Below are 17,027 nucleotides of genomic sequence, written 5' to 3' on the forward strand. Positions count from 1 at the left end.
CTCAAACTTCCCAAAACTTTCACATCTATCATTTAGGGGAATATCCATTCAGTTATTTTTAGCCCAGAACTCAAATCATCAGTTCAGGTAATTTAGATCAAGCCTTATTTTAAATACACCATCCACTAGAATCACATAACTGTGGCATCTTTTTTATTGTTTAAAGTTTATTTATTTATTGTAGCAAGAGAGCAAGATGAGCGGGGGAGAGGGAGAGAGAACCCGAGCAGGCTCCACACTGCCAGCGAGGAGCCTGAGGCAGGGCTTGAACTCAGGAACAGTGAGATCATGACCTGAGCAGAAATCAAGAGTTGGAGGCTTAACTGACTGAGCCACCCTGGCGCCCTTAACTGTGGGATTTTTTAAAATGTTTCATTATAAACAGAAACTGAACCTAAATATTGAAAATAGATTATGTGAATTTTCTTAGAGTACTGACCTTTTTAGAAGTAGTGAAATAGTCATTCAATTCTCTGTATTTTGGAAAGTAAAGAGAAAATAGATGCACAACAATCCACCTACATCAGAATTTCTTTTGTATTTTGTTTATGTTGATTTGGCCAAATTCTCTTTTCTCTACATTTAATTCTGCTACCAGTGTTAACTCATTAAGTATTTTGGAGTAAGGGACAGCACTCTCCATGAAACTTCCATATTTCTGATTTAGTGAACTACCTTGTAGTAATTCTTTTCCATTTTTCTCAGACTGACATAAATTTTGTTTATTCACTCAATTTGGAAAAAAAAATCTTTCTAGAAATCTTTTGGAAATTCAAGGCTTCAACATATGCTACCCATTTTCTGTCTTGAAGATGTAAGAATATAGCGGCTCAGGAGGGAAACGTCACTGCATTGCTTATTTACATGCCAAAAGCTACTTAAATTACATCATTACTTTATCTTCGTGGCATGGCAAATAAAGCTCATTAAAACTATTAATGGCTGATTTTCTTGGGCCATAGGAATTGCTTGATGTTATCTAACATACCAGTGCTCTATAAATAGTCTTTAAATTTATATTTCTACTGTTACTATTAAACTGTAGATTGACAGACGGAAAATTAGTTTTTCCAATACAGCATTACGACGCTATTAAAATTCCTATGACTAACACCATGTTAGAAACTCCTCATAGATTGTGAACTCTTTGCTATTCAATTTGATTGTTCAAATTCACAGATTCCTAAGCCAAACTAAAGTAAATCTTGGTTCCAATTATGCATAAAAAGACTCTTAGCATGCCAAATCAGCTAACCAGTTAACTCTGGCAGCCAGGAAAGCAGCCTAATGTCTAGAAGTTTGCCGACTCCGTCTACAGCAAAGCCCGGCTCTGCCAGTAAGCTCGGGAGCTCCAAGACCTCACACAGCTGTTTGCTACCACCTCTCCACCTGTCTCACACCCATCCTTCTGCCCCGCCCCTTACCTTGACCCCGCCTCTGCGCTCAGCGAGACTTCCACGCCCCCCTTGCGTTCAGCCAATAGATGGTGACATTGGTGGGAGCGGGCCTTCCCTCCCAGCCAATGCAGGAGATCCTTGCTGTTCTGGTCCCGCCCCTGCCAAGAGCTCCTGCCGGAAGATGGCGGCGGCCGCGGAGTTGAAGCTGCTGGAGAAGTCCCTGGGACTGAGTAAAGGGAACAAATACAGCGCTCAGGGCGAGCGCCAGGTGAGAAACGGGGGCGGCGCGGAGGGGGAGAGGTGGACAGGAGCCGGGCTTGCTGAGCCCAGGTAGGACGGGGTGGCCGGCAGAGGCGGACAGAATGAGGAGGCGGCTTTCCTTCTCCCCACGTGTTTGCGCCGCTGGACCGGCTGGCGTCTCTCGGTCTCCCCCTGCGGCCCTGGCTCCTAGAGGGTGCAGGGGAACCTCCGCAGTTCGGGTTCAGCCTGAACGTTTTCTCCTGGGAAATTGTCGTCATCCCGTTCTGGGAAAGCGAGAAAGGGCCTCAAAGAGTCCAGTCTGGAGGCCCCGCGTTTGCATTCAGTGACAGCATTAACTAGAACACTACCTTTCATTCAGTGTCATTCAGCCACTCCAGAGAGCTAACAGGATGCCAGGTAGCGCTGTGCTGGAGCTGGCGAATGCAGCAGTGGTTGAGACGGACTCACTCCTTCCTCCTCCGGAAGCTTGGTTTTTTTCTAGGTGGACAAACTTTGCTGCTGTTTTAATTACAAGTGAAAAGTGCTACATTGAAGCGCAGATGTCTGAGAGAATACATAATTGGTTTTGCTCCAATCTGGGAGATTCAAGGAAGATTTTTCTGAGTTTTTCAAGTTCAGTGTGCAGCGTGCAGAAAATGAAGGGGAAAGGTACTGGGTATGAAATTGGGAAGGTATAAGGACTCCGATTTCTCAGGACGTTGACAGGGCGTTGAAGAACGTTTGTGTTTCATAAACATCGTTGTTTGACGTGGATGGAATGTGTTAGAAAAGAGGAATGATTGTAAGCAGACAACTTTGGATAAATACATTTTTCGACCCTTTGAGATTTTTTCCATGTGAGTTTTTCTTTTTCTGTTCCTCAGTTTGGTGCATGGTAAAAAGCAGTCCTTGTGTAGTTTTTATACATAAGTTAACCTGAAGCCTAGAAAAGTCATGGGACTTGCCTAAGATCAGCCCATTGATTGGTGGCAAAGTAGACATTGGAGACAAAAGGCCTGCTGTTGCGTTTTCCTCTGGCCTCTTGCTGATCCCTTCCCTTCGCCCACTATTCCCTAGTTTGGTTTCGTTTTTTTAGAGAACATTGCCAAGACAGGAGTCTTGGAGGCTTATGGCAATTTAGGGCAGAATGGAATATATACTAAGTGGAGGAAAACGTTGAGGAATGTGAAAGGAGAAAGTTAATTTTAACTGTGAGATTGGGTTTGTAAACTTCACAGAAAAGCTGCTATGGAAAGTGTGTAAGACCAAAATTATGAAAGATTGGGAAATTTGGAGCAAGAAGTAGACCAATATGAAAAGTGCTGCAATGCAAAGTAAGCCCAAAATTATAGTTTGAGGGCAATTGTGAGGGCTTTGGAGTTCAGAGTATGGTTTTTTACTTTATTTTAATTGAAACTTTTTTTTTTTGTCTTAGCAGAGGGTAGCTATTGAAAGTTTCTATTTGTGTGTTTGGGGAAAGGGTTGGGATTATATGAAAAGATTCAGTCATTTTGGGGGAAGACAGTTGACAGCAGTAAGCCAGCAATGATATGAAAAGTTGGAGTTCAGGAGCGAACAGTCGAGAAAGAATTCTTGACATGTCTTTGGTGCAAAAAGGGTGGTTTTATTAAAGCACAGGGACAGGACCCTTGGGCAGAAAGCTGCACTGGGGTTGTGAGGAGTGGCTAATTATATACTTTCAATTTGGGAGGGGGTTAGGGATAGCGTAAGTCTCTAAGGGGTTTGAAATCAAGGTTTCCAGGACCTGGAGGGGCTAGCTGTTGTTAGGAAAAGGTCATTTACTACTATCCAGTAAAACCTTCTGAGACCCTTCAGATGTATATCAGTGGGCCACATGCTTGGAAGATGATTGGTAACATGTATCTTTGAGGAGGGGTAGAGATAAAGAAAGTTTCCAAAGGAATTTTTTTGTGAGACTTACAGGTTCCTGGAGATTAGGCTAATGTTAAGCTTAGGTTGCCTTTTCCCCTTAGCACAGTATTAACATCAAGGCAGTTGAGTTTCTAGAGGAAGGTCACTCTGCCTTTCTCAAGGGCTTGTCAATGGATTGTAAGTTGTAAGAAAGTTTAATTTTTTTCTTCTGCCTTCATTCTCCACATCAAGCAATAACGCATTCTCTGTAACATTACCAATTATACATTAGTCACCTGTCTGTGTACCACCTCCCCATCCATAGTTTCAATGTCTGCAGTTTCAGTTCCCTATGGTTAGTCTAGTCATGTCCAGAAATAGACACTATGTCAGAAGGTCAGGAGTAGCCTAGCACTATGTCACAATGCTGATGCTGTCCACCTCACTTCATCTAATTATATAGGCATTTTGTCATCTCGCATCATTGCAAGAAGGGTGAGTATAGTAGAATAGGATATTTAGAAAGAGAGAGAGACCACATTCACATAACTTTTGTTACATTATATTGTTATAATTGTTCTACTTTATTATTAGTTATTGCTGTTAATTTCTTCCTGTGCCTAATTTATAACTTCAACTTTGTCATAGGTATTTATGTATAGGAAAAAACATAGTATGCATAGATTTGGTACTATCCAAACCTATGGTTTCAGGCATCCACTGGGGGTCTTGGAACATCTTCCCCACAGATAAGGGGGGACTAGTATAATTAAAAATTGACGGGCACCTGGGTGTCTCAGTCAGTTAAGCTTCCCACTTCAGCTCAGGTCATGATATCATGGTCCATGGGTTCTGAGCCCCACATTAGGCTCTGTGCTGACAGCTCAGAGCCTGGAGTCTGCTTCAGATTCTGTGTCTCCCTCTCTACCCCTCCCCCCTTGCACTCTTGTCTCTGTCTCTCTCTTTCAAAAATAAATAAACATAAAAAAATTTGTTTTTGTTTTTTTTAATTGACAACAATCCAGGGGCACCTGGGTGGCTCAGTTGGTTAAGTGTCTGACTTAGGCTCAGGTCATGATCTCGTGGTTCATGGGTTCAATCCCCACATTAGGCTCTGTGCTGACAGCTCAGAGCCTGGAGCCTGTTTCAGATTCTGTGTCTCCCTCTTTCTCTGCTCCTCCCCCACTTGAGCGTGCGCGCGCTCTCTCTCTCTCTCTCTCTCTCTCTCTCTCTCTTTCAAAAATAATAAAACATTAAAAAAAAAATGTTTAATTGAAAATCCAGGGGCACCTGGCTGGCTCAGTCAGTAGAGGATATGACTCTTAATCTCTTAGGGTTATGAGTTCAAGCCCCACGTTGGGTGTAGAGATTATTTAAAGAAATTTAAAAAAAAATTGAAAACAGTCCAAAGATCCAGCTTTGGGAGAATGGTTCATTAAATTATGGTACATCAGCACATTGGAATATTACTTATATAGCCACTGATGGTGATTACTTAGAAAACCATGGCGTTCTAAGAATAATATGAAAATAGCCTGTGCCCCATGATTGCAGCTATGCAAGATTTGTGTACTTCAGGCTGTATAAAGGAAAGAGAATGGACTTTACAAGTCAGTCTTACTTTATCCAAACCCTGACATTATCCACCTTGCCATTACAAAGCAGGTGACCCTGATTCTTTGTAAGATGATGATGAAATTACTTTCCAACTTAGAAGATGTTGTGATTAAATGAGAAGGTAACTGGGAATTTTTTGAGTTAGCATGGTGGGATTGTGGATAATATATTTTTACAAATAATCCTCTTTAGAATTAAATGTCATTTCCCCACACACAGTCATTGTTTGCAGGTTCTTTTTCTGGTTTTGTAATGTTTTGTTTTTTAAATATAACATACATTCAGAAAAGTGAATAAATCTTGATGAATTGCCACAAAGTGAACACAGGTAGGTAACAACACAGTCAAGGAATAGAACATTACCAGCAACCCCAGAGGTGCTGACAGCAAAAAGCCTGGTGCAGGACTCGAACTCACAAACCGTGAGATCGTAACCTGAGCCACAGTCAGATGTTTAACTGACTGAGCCACTCAGGTGCCCCTCCATGCATTTTTTTTTTAAAGGATATTATCAGTGATCTTAGAGGTAGAGGCTTCATTTGAGTGTGAAGGCAAAAGTGAAATTTCAAGGAGCTAAGTAGTGAATGGGAAGTAGGTAAGGAAGTGGGAAACCAGAAAGTACCTTTTGTTACTTTAATTTTTAGGAGGTAACCTTTGAATTTGTATCTGATAATGTTAATCTCTCCATATACTTCACAGGGTCCTGTTGACCTAAATGTGAGCATGAAAGTGTCCCACAAAGTGTAAATCACTTTACAAGTACAGATACTATTTAGTGACTGGAAAAAGCAGCCATCTTCCCAAGAAGATATTCTTGTTTGGTTTGTTTGGGTTGTTTAGATTGTATACTTTTTTTAATGTTTATTTACTTTGAGAGAGAGAGAGCATGTGTGTGTGTGAGCTCAAGACAGGCAGAGAGAGAATCCCAAGCAGGCTCTGCACTGTCAGCAAGGAGCCTGACACAGGGCTAGATCTCAGGAATCCTGAGATGACCTGACCTGAAATCAAGGGTTGGTCGCTTAACTGACTGAGGCATCCAGGTGCCCTTGTATACTTGTTTTTGGGTAATTGGTCAGTCTCCCCATCAGATGATACTTTTTCTTTCTTTCTTTCTTTTTTAAGTTTATTTATTTTTGAGAGAGAAGGAGAGGAACAGGGGGAGAGAGAATCCCAAGCAGGTTCAAGAGTTAGATGTTCAACTGACTGAGCCACCCAAGCACCCCACCTCCCCATTTTCTTTTAAATTTCTCATAGGTCTTTGCTTGGTTGTACATCAAAAACATTTAAATTAATTAGCAATTTCTTATAAGCTGACCTTTTGTATTACTGTTCTAATAAGGGAAACAAAAACAGTATTATTTTTCAGATGATTACCTGAAGCCCAGACTATTATCATTGGCCCCAATTATATTTTAGAACGTTTTTAAAAATATAAGATATTGGCCAACAGTGACCTTACTCTAAATAATTCCAGAATTGATGGATATGCAATTCATAGCAACCAAGTCACCATCACAGTCCATACCTAGTTAATGAGATCGCTAATTATATTAAGATCACATATCACTAAAAGCAGCCTAGATCTCATTTGGTGGTTGTAACTACATCAGCATTAAGTCAGTGTTACTATAATTGTATCTTTTTGTTATTACAGAAGTCAGGTTTATTTATGTTCATCTTGCTAAAATAGGGTATTGGTAAACTTGATTGAAATTAATGCAGTATTATTAGGCTTTCCATTTTTTCCTCTTGTATAAGCACAGTTACAAATTATGTAGAAACATACTGATTTTTGCAATGTTACTATGAGTTTTACTCCAAACATCTGTTACCAAATTGTAAATAATAGAACAACTATTTTGCTGATTTTCATTTGTATATAATTTAGTACCTTAGAGTAGAATCCTAGATTGTCTTGAAAAAACAGTGAGGGATTTGATACGTAGAACTTAAAAACATGATGGTACTTGTTTTTTAAATTTATCTGAAGAATTTTTTCTTTTTAAGATTCCCGTTCTTCAAACAAACAACGGTCCAAGTCTAACAGGACTGACTACTATAGCAGCCCATCTTGTCAAGCAGGCCAACAAAGAATATTTGCTTGGGAGCACCGCAGAAGAAAAAGCAGTAGTTCAGCAGTGGTTGGAGTACAGGGTAACTCGAGTGGATGGGCACTGCAGTAAAGACGATGTCCGCACTCTGTTGAAGGTATTGTGATTCGCTGTAAAGGCTAAAATAAATGCGTGAACTGTTAATAGCAGGAAGCTCTCTCTCCCCTGAGATTCTGTAGCTGAAGCTATGGGCCTTCTTGTTTCCTTTTGCCTCAGGGTAGTTTGTACCTGTTATTACCTGTGCTGGTAAGAGTCCACCAGCCCTCCGCCTTCAGATCTCAGCTCAGATACCCCTTCCTCAGAAATGTTCTCAGCCACCTCTCTCTCTCTCTAACAGATGTAGGTCCTTATTCTATGTCCTTTTTCTCATAACGTTCATCATAGTCAACAATTACTTGCATGATTTTTATTTAATGTAATGTCTTAATACTTATTTTCTCCATTCAGCAGTAAAGTACTTTGTCAAGGGCAAGAAGGGAATCAGAATCTTTGGGAGTTACTAAAAAACACTGTTAGATTGATCTGAGAAAGCCCACATTTTTTCCCTTGAGACATATTGCTTTAAGATTTGTATTTTCTTTCCAAAGAAGCTAGATCAGAATGAAAGATATAAGGTATAAACTGAAGATGGCTCCAGAATCACCAATAATAAAAAACATTGTGGGGCACCTGGGTGGCTCAGTCAATTAAGCATCCAACTTCAGCTTAGGCCATGATCTCCTGGTTTGTGGGTTTGAACCCCACATTAGACTTGCTACTGACAGCCCAGAGCCTGGAACCTGCTTCAGATTCTGTGTCTCCCTTTCTCTCTAACCCCCCCTCAAAATAAACATTAAAAAAATTGTTTTAATTCCAAATGATATTTTTTATTGATTACATAAAAATAAAGCAGATTAAAAAATTTTTATAGAAGTTTAGAATTTGGAGGAACCTTAGAAATCATCCAGACAACCACATACCACTGCAGGAATCCCTTCTGTTTTCTAATTTTATTCCCATTATATAAATTGGTAGTGTAAGTTGTGTAAGAAGGTCTCATAGTACGAAAAGCTTTTCATTTATCACTCGGGGAAATGGTTTAAACTATATTCTTGATAGATATCATCAAGAGAACTGGTAGATTTCAGGCCTTGTTTCTTTATAGGTGCTATCCTGATCAACTATTCATGCTTAATATCCACACTGACCCTTCCTGCTGGCCTCTGCCGTGCTCAGCAGCATTTCCAAAGGGAAGCAAGCATGTCTGTTCTCTCAGTGAATGTGAGATTTCAGGCAAATGTAACTATCTCTTGTAATTTCCCAGAAGAAAGGATAGTAATAGTACTTAATTCTGAAAGATATGAACAGGATTTCACTGAATTGGGTTTATAAGTCCAAAGTTGTATTCAGAGATTTGGTATTAGGCACGTGGAAGTAATTCCACCAAAATGGTGTATCTGGGATATATAAATAGTATTTGAAATTCCAATCCAGAGAATCTGACCAGAGATACTACCATTTTTGAAATGTACAAGGGGATAGGTGACTTGGTTGTCCTTGCCCTGCCACAGTTTCCTAATCCGTACCTACAATGATGTGTCAGATGCAGCTCTAAGGGCTTGTGATCCAGTGACCCATTAAGAGTAGGCTGTAAGAACACAGCCCCTGTCCTTACAGAACGCAGACTGGTAGGGAGACTAATGTATGTATAATGGACTGCAGTGTGATTTTTGGCCATATGAGCATAGATGAGAAAGTGTTGTCTTCTGTTTTGCTTTGCTTTTTGCTATTTCGTGGTAGTGTTTTAATCTTAAAGACAGTAAATACTTATTAAAGAAATTTAGGAAATACAAATAAGGGAAAAAAATTTTAAGCATTTATAGTCCCACCAAGAGAGAACTGCTACTAACACTTTAGTTGTCAGGTATTATTGAACTCCTTTTGTGCTCTTTCCATGCTTTTCCTTTCTGTATATACATGTGTGCATTTTATTTTAAAAGTGGGTAGCTATTGGACACTGTAACTTGTTTTTTTGTTGTTCATTGACAGTGAGTTCTGAATATCTTTCATGTCCCTAAATATTCATTTATAGTACCTTTTTGATAACCTGTTAGTATTGCATCATATAGTTGTACCTGAATTTAAATGATTTTTAAAAATTTGCTTGTATGTATTCTTTGCCCAGTTTTATAATGGGCTATTTATCTTTGTATTACTTATTTTTAAAACTTTTGCTAATAGAATATTATGAAAGGGTTTACTTCTTACTCTCTATAGAGTTCCATTTCAGGCTAAAACCATGATTGTAAGTTTAAATGGCTCACAAATAAGGTAATACAGAATTTCAAAATGGCAGGCATTGCAAAACATTAACATTTGTTGAATCTAGAAAGAGGATATATAGCTGTTTATTATACCACTTTTTCAATATTATTAGGAAGTTTAAAACTAATTAGGAAAACAAAACTCAGAACTCTGTAGGGGGAAAATATCTGATAAAGTTTGGCAATGGCATGGGAAAGACTTTAAAACAAAGGAAATGAACATCAAACATTAGTTCTGTGACTATCTGAATATGTGAAATTCTGTAATGTGGTAGGGACAATTTGATTTATATCACTAATCAAAAATATTATTTAATTGTAGTTTTTTAGTCTAAAGGTGACAACCTTGAGAGTCTTTATAGCTAAAACATCCATATGAATTCTATTTTAAGGATATATACCCAAAATAATTCACAATGGGTCTTAAAGAGATATTTGTACACTCATGTCCATAGCAATATTATTGACAATAGCTGAGAGATGGAAACAGTCCAAGGGTCCTTTGATGGATGAATCGATGAACAAAATTTGGTATACGTAAACAATGGAATATCATCAAGCCCCAAAAGGAAGAAAATTCTGACTCATGTAAGAGGTTATTATACTAAGTATAAGCTAGTCATAAAAAGACAAACTCTCTATGAGTTCACTTATATGCTGTATTGAAAGTAATCAGTGCATAGAAACAGAAAGAATGGTGGTTGCCAGGGTCTGGGGTGGGGGAGATGGGGAGTTGTTTAATAGGACAGAGTTTTATTTTATTTATTTATTTTTTTAATGAAATATATTGTCAAATTGGTTTCCATACCACACCCAGTGCTCATCCCAACAGGTGCCCTTCTCAATGCCCAAAACCCACTTTCCCCTCCTTCCTACCCCCCATCAACCCTCAGTTTATTCTCAGTTTCTAAGAGTCTCTTATGGTTTGGCTTCCTCCCTCTCTCTTTTTTTTTTTTCCTTCCCTTCCCCCATGGTCTTCTGTTAAGTTTCTCAGGATCCACATAAGAGTGAAAACATAATGGTATCTGTCTTTCTCTGTGTGACTTATTTCATTTAGCATAACACTTTCCAGTTCCATCCACATTGCTACAAAAGGCCATATTTCATTCTTTCTCATTGCCAAGTAGTATTCCATTGTGTATAGAAACTTCAGTTTCTTTATCCATTCATCAGTTGATGGACATTTAGGCTCTTTGCATAATTTGGCTATTGTTGAAAGTGCTGCTATATAAACATTGGGGTACAAGTGTCCCTATGCATCAGGACTCCTGTATCCCTTGGGTAAATTCCTAGCAGTACTATTGCTGGGTCATAGGGTAGATCTATTTGTAATTTTTTGAGGAACCTCCACACTGTTTTCCAGAGCGGCTGCACCAGTTTGCATTCCCACCAACAGTGCAAGAGGGTTCCCGTTTCTCCACATCCTTGCCAGCATCTGTAGTCTCCTGATTTGTTCATTTTGGCCACTCTGACTGGCATGAGGTGATATCTGAGTGTGGTTTTGATTTGTATTTCCCTGATGAGGAGTGACGTTGAGCATCTTTTCATGTGCCTGTTGGCCATCTGGATGTCTTCTTTAGAAAAGTGTCTATTCATGTTTTCTGCCCATTTCCTCACAGGATTATTTGTTTTTCGGGTGTGGAGTTTGGTGAGTTCTTTATAGATTTTGGATACTAGCCCTTTGTCCGATATGTCATTTGCAAATATCTTTCCCCATTCCGTCGGTTGCCTTTAGTTGATTGTTTCCTTTGCAGTGCAGAAGTTTTTTATCTTTATGAGGTCCCAATAGTTCATTTTTGCTTTTAATTCCCTTGCCTTTGGAGATGTGTCAAGTAAGATATTGCTGCAGCTGAGGTCAGAAAGGTTTTTCTTCTGCTTTCTCCTCTAGGGTTCTGATGGTTTCCTGTCACATTTAGGTCCTTTATCCATTTTGAGTTTATTTTTGTGAATGATGTAAGAAAGTGGTCTAATTTCATTCTTCTGCATGTTGCTGTCCAGTTCTCCCAGCACCATTTGTTAAAGAGGCTGTCTTTTTCCATTGGATGTTCTTTCCTGCTTTGTCAAAGATTAGTTGGCCATACTTTTGTGGGTCCAATTCTGGAGTCTCTATTCTATTCCATTGGTCTATGTGTCTGTTTTTGTATCAATACCATGCTGTCTTGATGATTACAGCTTTGTAGTAGAGGCTAAAGTCTGGGATTGTGATGCCTCCCACTTTGATCTTCTTCAGTAATACTTTGGCTATTTGGGGTCTTTTGTGGTTCCATAGAAATTTTAGGATTGCTTGTTCTAGCTTCGAGAAGAATGCTGGTGCAATTTTGATTGGGATTGCATTGAATGTGTAGATACCTTTGGGTAGTATTGACATTTTGACAATATTTATTCTGCCACTGCATGAGCAGGGAATGTCTTTCCATTTCTTTATATCTTCTTCAATTACCTTCATAAGCTTTCTATAGTTTTCAGCATACAGATCTTTTACATCTTTGGTTAGATTTATTCCTAGGTATTTTATGCTTCTTGGTGCAATTGTGAATGGGATCAGTTTCTTTATTTGTCTTTCTGTTGCTTCATTATTAGTGTGTAAGAATGCAACTGATTTCTGTACATTGATTTTGTATCCTGCAACTTTGCTGAGTTCATGTATCAGTTCTAGCAGACTTTTGGTGGAGTCTGTCGGATTTTCCATGTATAATACCATGTCATCTGCAAAAAGCGAAAGCTTGACTTCATCTTTGCCAATTTTATCTATTTGGGTCATCTCCCTTTTCTTTTTGAGAAGCCTGGCTAGAGGTTTATCAATTTTGTTTATTTTTTCAAAAAACCAACTCTTGGTTTCATTGATCTGCTCTACAGTTTTTTTAGATTCTATATTGTTTTATTTCTGCTCTGATCTTTATTTCTCTTCTTCTGCTGGGTCTGGGGTGTCTTTGCTGTTCTGCTTCTATTTCCTTTAGGTGTGCTGTTAGATTTTCTTTTGGGGATTTTTCTTGTTTCTTGAGTTAGGCCTGGATTGCAATGTATTTTCCTCTCAGGACTGCCTTTGCTGCATCCCAAAGCGTTTGGATTGTTGTATTTTCATTTTCATTTGTTTCCATATATTTTTTAATTTCTTCTCTAATTGCCTGGTTGACCCGTTCATTCTTTAGTAGGGTGTTCTTTAACCTCCATGCTTTTGGAGGTTTTCCAGACTTTTTCCTGTGGTTGATTTCAAGTTTCATAGCATTGTGGTCTGAAAGTGTGCATGCTATGATCTCAATTCTTTTACACTTCCTAAGGACTGTTTTGTGACCCAGTATGTTGTGATATATCTTGGAGAATGTTCCATGTGCACTCGAGAAGAAAGTATATTCTGTTGCCTTGGGATGCAGAGTTCTAACTATATCTGTCAATATAGGATGGAGTTTTAGTTCTGCAAGATGAAAAAATTCGAAAGATTGGTTACACAACAGTATGAATATTCCTGATATTTACACTTAAAAGTGGGTAAGATGATAACATGATTCTACTGCAATTAAAACTTTTTAAATATGCATATATAAAAAATACAGCAAGCCAGTAAATTATATAGTACTCTTAAGAGAAATTATTGAAGAGTTTTTTTTATATTTTGATGGAAAAAGTAAATCTAACATCATAATTTACAAAATGATCTCCCCAACCCTGGGGGGAAAAATGTGTGCCTTTGAAATGGACATATGGTATTTTGAATAACATTTTTAATGTTTTTTTATTTCTTTAAAATAAGACTAATAACGTTTACCCTATTTTTTCAAAATGGGGTGGTTGGTTTATGATCGGTTCTTTTGAATGAATCTGAGTCTATTAATGTCAGAAATTAAAAAATTAAAAGTCAGTGTTTTGTTTTCGAATAGTCTTCTAAATGTTCCAAATCTAATGATATGGTAGTTGACTTGATTATTATTGCTTTTTAGATTAATATCTTATTTGTTTTTTCTAGGATCTTAATTCGTATCTTGAAGATAAAGTCTACCTTACAGGATATAACTTTACCTTAGCAGATATCCTGTTGTACTATGGACTCCATCGCTTTATAGTGAGTATTTGAATAGTTGTTAGCTTTTTTCTCTGTAATGTTCAGAATGATTTTTTTATTTGTCTTGAATTTAAATCAAATTTGCATTTCACCTTTTCAAATAAAAATGAATTTTTTTATACAAAGTACCTTATGCACATATTCCTTTCATATAATCCATCAAATGCAGTAGCTTCCTGTTCCTTGACCTGTTTGCTTCCTGTTCTTGTCTCTGCTCCTGTTCGCAGCTACTTCTCTTGCCATTCCATAGATTTGACTGTCATCATGGCCTGGACTAGCCCCCCATCATCACCCTCCCAACTCTCTAATTCCTTTTTTTTTTTTTTTTTTTTAATGTTTATTTATTTTTGAGAGAGAGAGAGCACAAGCCGGGGAGGGGCAGAGAGAGAGGGAAACACAGAATCTGAAGTAGGCTTCAGACTCTGAGCTGTCAGCACAGAGCCCGATGCAGTGCTCGAACCCTTGAACTGTGGGATCATGACGTAAGCCAAAGTTGGATGCTTAACCAGCTGAGCTACCCAGGTGCCCCTCCTTCTAATTCTTAATTCCAGTACCACGTCTTCTGTACAACCTCTACTTCTTAGCTCTTAATCTCTTACTCATCCCGTCATTATCTGAAGCAACTGGATCCCTTCCCTTTTTCCAAACCTACGTACTTTTTCTCCATCCAACCTGGATCTCCTTTTGTGTAACTTCAAATACTCTTACTAGTGTCTTCAGCTTCTTTGCTCCACTGTACATTCACCACCCTTTCCCTGTAAATCCCCACCTCTTGGTCAGTTCTAATAAATGCTTCCATCCTGTGTCCTTGTCCAGGCTGAGGTCTGTGGGAGAAATCACAAAGCTGCAGATTGGTGCCACTGTGAATTTATACTGTTCAGTTTCAGCCAGGCTCTCATCTGCATCAGCTCTTCATTCCTGCTAGGCATACTTCCAGACCCTTAGCACTTTCCTTAACCCCTCCTTTTCCCCCCTCCTTTGTCTTCATTATCTCGGAGCCTTCCTCCCTCTTTCAGCTATAAGGTGGAGGCTATTGATTTGAATGCCCTCATCTTCCCCCATCTTCCAGCCCCCCTGCCCTGCCCCCATGCATGCATCCCTCTTGTCTCCCTTTTCTGCTCTCTTACTTGAACTCCCCCTCCTGCCCTATTTCTGGATCTTGTCAAATGTTACATCCTTTCTTCCTCATATCTGCCATTTTTCCCTTTATCTGGTCAATCTCTTTAAATTGTTTCCCATCCTAAATTTATTTACAATTATATGGAACTCACTGTGTTCTCTATTCTTCATAAGTGTTAACTCATTTAATCCTTATAACAGCCCTATCAGGTAGGTACTATTATTATTATCCCCATTTCACAGATGAAGTAAGAGAGGCATAGAGAGGTCACATGTCTTCTTTGAGATCACACTGTTAGTGGCAAAACCATGTCTGGAAACCAGGCAGTTTGGCTCCAGAATTTGGGCTTCCTTACGTCTATCTCCCCCTGAAACTTCCTCCCAACACCGATCTTCTTCCTTGTGGAAAAAAATAACCCATTTTCTGTATTCCGTGCCTTGTGGATCCAATTAATCAGGTTCTTTTGTTTCCACCTCCGGGATGCCTCTCACATACATCTTGCTGTGATCCTGGATGATATTGCCCTAGTTCCAGAATTCATTATCTCCTGTCAGTGCTGTTGAAATGGCCTCCTGCCACCAGTCTCCTCTCATACAGTCCATCTTCATTGCCACCCTAGCGATTTTTCTCATGAATGTGTCTTTCTTTCTCAAAATAATGAAGTAGCTCCTCACTGCGCGGACGGGAGCCCCTTCTTCATGTTGACCCTCCGGCCTCATTGCCATTATTCTCCCCACATGCCTCTCTCTCGGCCGTAACATACTCCCTGGTCTCTTGCCCTGCGCCCCCTCTGCTCAGGGCCCTCACTCTGCTCGTCTCATTTGCTGCTGGGCCCAGCCCTTATCTTCCTCCCAGATTCGCTCACATTTCACCAAGGGTCCACTCGGCTACAGCACTGATTTCCTGGTGAGGCCCCCTCAGGCTCCTGAAGCCTACTGAAGTGCTCTTTCCTCGGTTTCTCTTTGTGCCTCCCAGCCTCCCTCAGCTCTGGCTTGTTTCACTTTATACTGTAATTCTTCTTGGAAAATTTCTCTTTCAAATCGTAAACTGCTTGAGTCAGAGACTACGGCAATTCGTAACTATAACACCACTGTCAGACATAATGCCTCCCAAGTGTGTACCGTCTACACTCCCCTCCACGAACACTGACGAATGTAATTAACATATTTCTCTGTATTTTTCAGTTTTATGTATATTTTCTCCTTGTACCTCAGATAAAGGAGATGGAACTAGTGGTACTACCCTCTTATTATACAGAAGGAAACTAGTGCTTTGTGCAAAGACCGCCTGGGTTTTGGAAGGGCCAAGACAAAGTCTGTCTTCTGCTGCAAGTGTCACAATGTGTGGGGATGCCCTTCGTATGCTGTCAAATACTATAATGTATGATAGTTTTTCTTCACGCCCTGCTCAAGCTCTAATTCCTCAGTTGATTTACTTGGCTTATTAAGCATTGTTCCTCTAAGATCCCTGAGGGATTGTGCTCAGTTCTGTAACATCGTCACGGTAACCACCTAGGTACGGTCCTTCACTCAGCCTAATAGTCTGTGTTCTCACGACGATACTTAAACTGAGTTTATTGTATGTGCCCATTTTACTATCCTTGAGAGACATAAAAGAAGTATAAAGCTTGTTTTCAAGCAACTGTAGATCTCTTCAAAGAAATAAGACCATTTTATAGGAAGAGAATTATTGAATAAAGCAAAGGGCTAATTTCTGGTCAGAATATTATGTGAACAATTAAAGAGGCAGATGGAGTAAAGTAAAATGTAGAATCATCAAATCGTCAGAAAAATATCTGCAGGATTTGGGTGGGTTTAGCTATCTAAGGGAATTTTCATTGCTTCAGAAAGCTAATGATAAGTTTGAATATAAATAATTGCATTTAAGTAGGATGATCATAGGATTTCTCATCCAGAACAACACTTTGACAGTGAAAGGAGAGTTATTAATAATTATTAGTCATTACTGATACAACAAGAATAAAGTGGGACAGATGTTTCCTTATGTTTAGAAGAGGTAAGACTCCATTTCAGGCAAAATAAGGGGACTGAAGAAGGTCATGTCATATCATGTACACCTCGCAGCTCTTAGCAAACACATCATACAACTAGATGCTTATTGAGATCAGCAGTACTTAGCAATCTCTTCCTCTTTGTGTTTCCTGTTTTAGGTTGTAAATCTTGAGAGTGCGATCTTTAGTTTTAAGCTTCAGGATGATTAAACCTAAAATTATCTTACTTGAATGCGAAGCCAGTGGAAGTAGAGCTGAAATTCTTTGATCACCCCAGCCTCCTTTTAGTCCGTTCCAGA

The 17,027-nt window shown here is 39.2% G+C and overlaps 1 protein-coding gene across 4 annotated transcripts in view; it reads left to right on the top strand.

Annotated features, from left to right (window-relative positions):
* Nucleotides 1-1,527: 1,527 nt before the first annotated feature.
* The window catches only part of EEF1E1 (eukaryotic translation elongation factor 1 epsilon 1), a 41,814-nt gene continuing 26,314 nt past the window's right edge, over nucleotides 1,528-17,027 (top strand). For 2 of the 4 annotated variants that reach the window (XM_058733060.1, XM_058733061.1), the window contains exons 1-3: nucleotides 1,531-1,665; nucleotides 7,134-7,334; nucleotides 13,502-13,597. In XM_058733060.1, coding sequence (XP_058589043.1) covers nucleotides 1,579-1,665; nucleotides 7,134-7,334; nucleotides 13,502-13,597 — 384 coding nt within the window. In that variant the 5' untranslated portion in view covers nucleotides 1,531-1,578. Of the gene's footprint in view, nucleotides 1,666-7,133; nucleotides 7,335-13,501; nucleotides 13,598-17,027 lie in introns of all 4 variants that reach the window. The other 2 variants (XM_058733058.1, XM_058733059.1) reach the window with 2 other exon arrangements.

This window comes from Neofelis nebulosa, chromosome 6 (assembly GCF_028018385.1).
Source record: "Neofelis nebulosa isolate mNeoNeb1 chromosome 6, mNeoNeb1.pri, whole genome shotgun sequence".
NCBI classification, from domain to species: domain Eukaryota; kingdom Metazoa; phylum Chordata; class Mammalia; order Carnivora; family Felidae; genus Neofelis; species Neofelis nebulosa.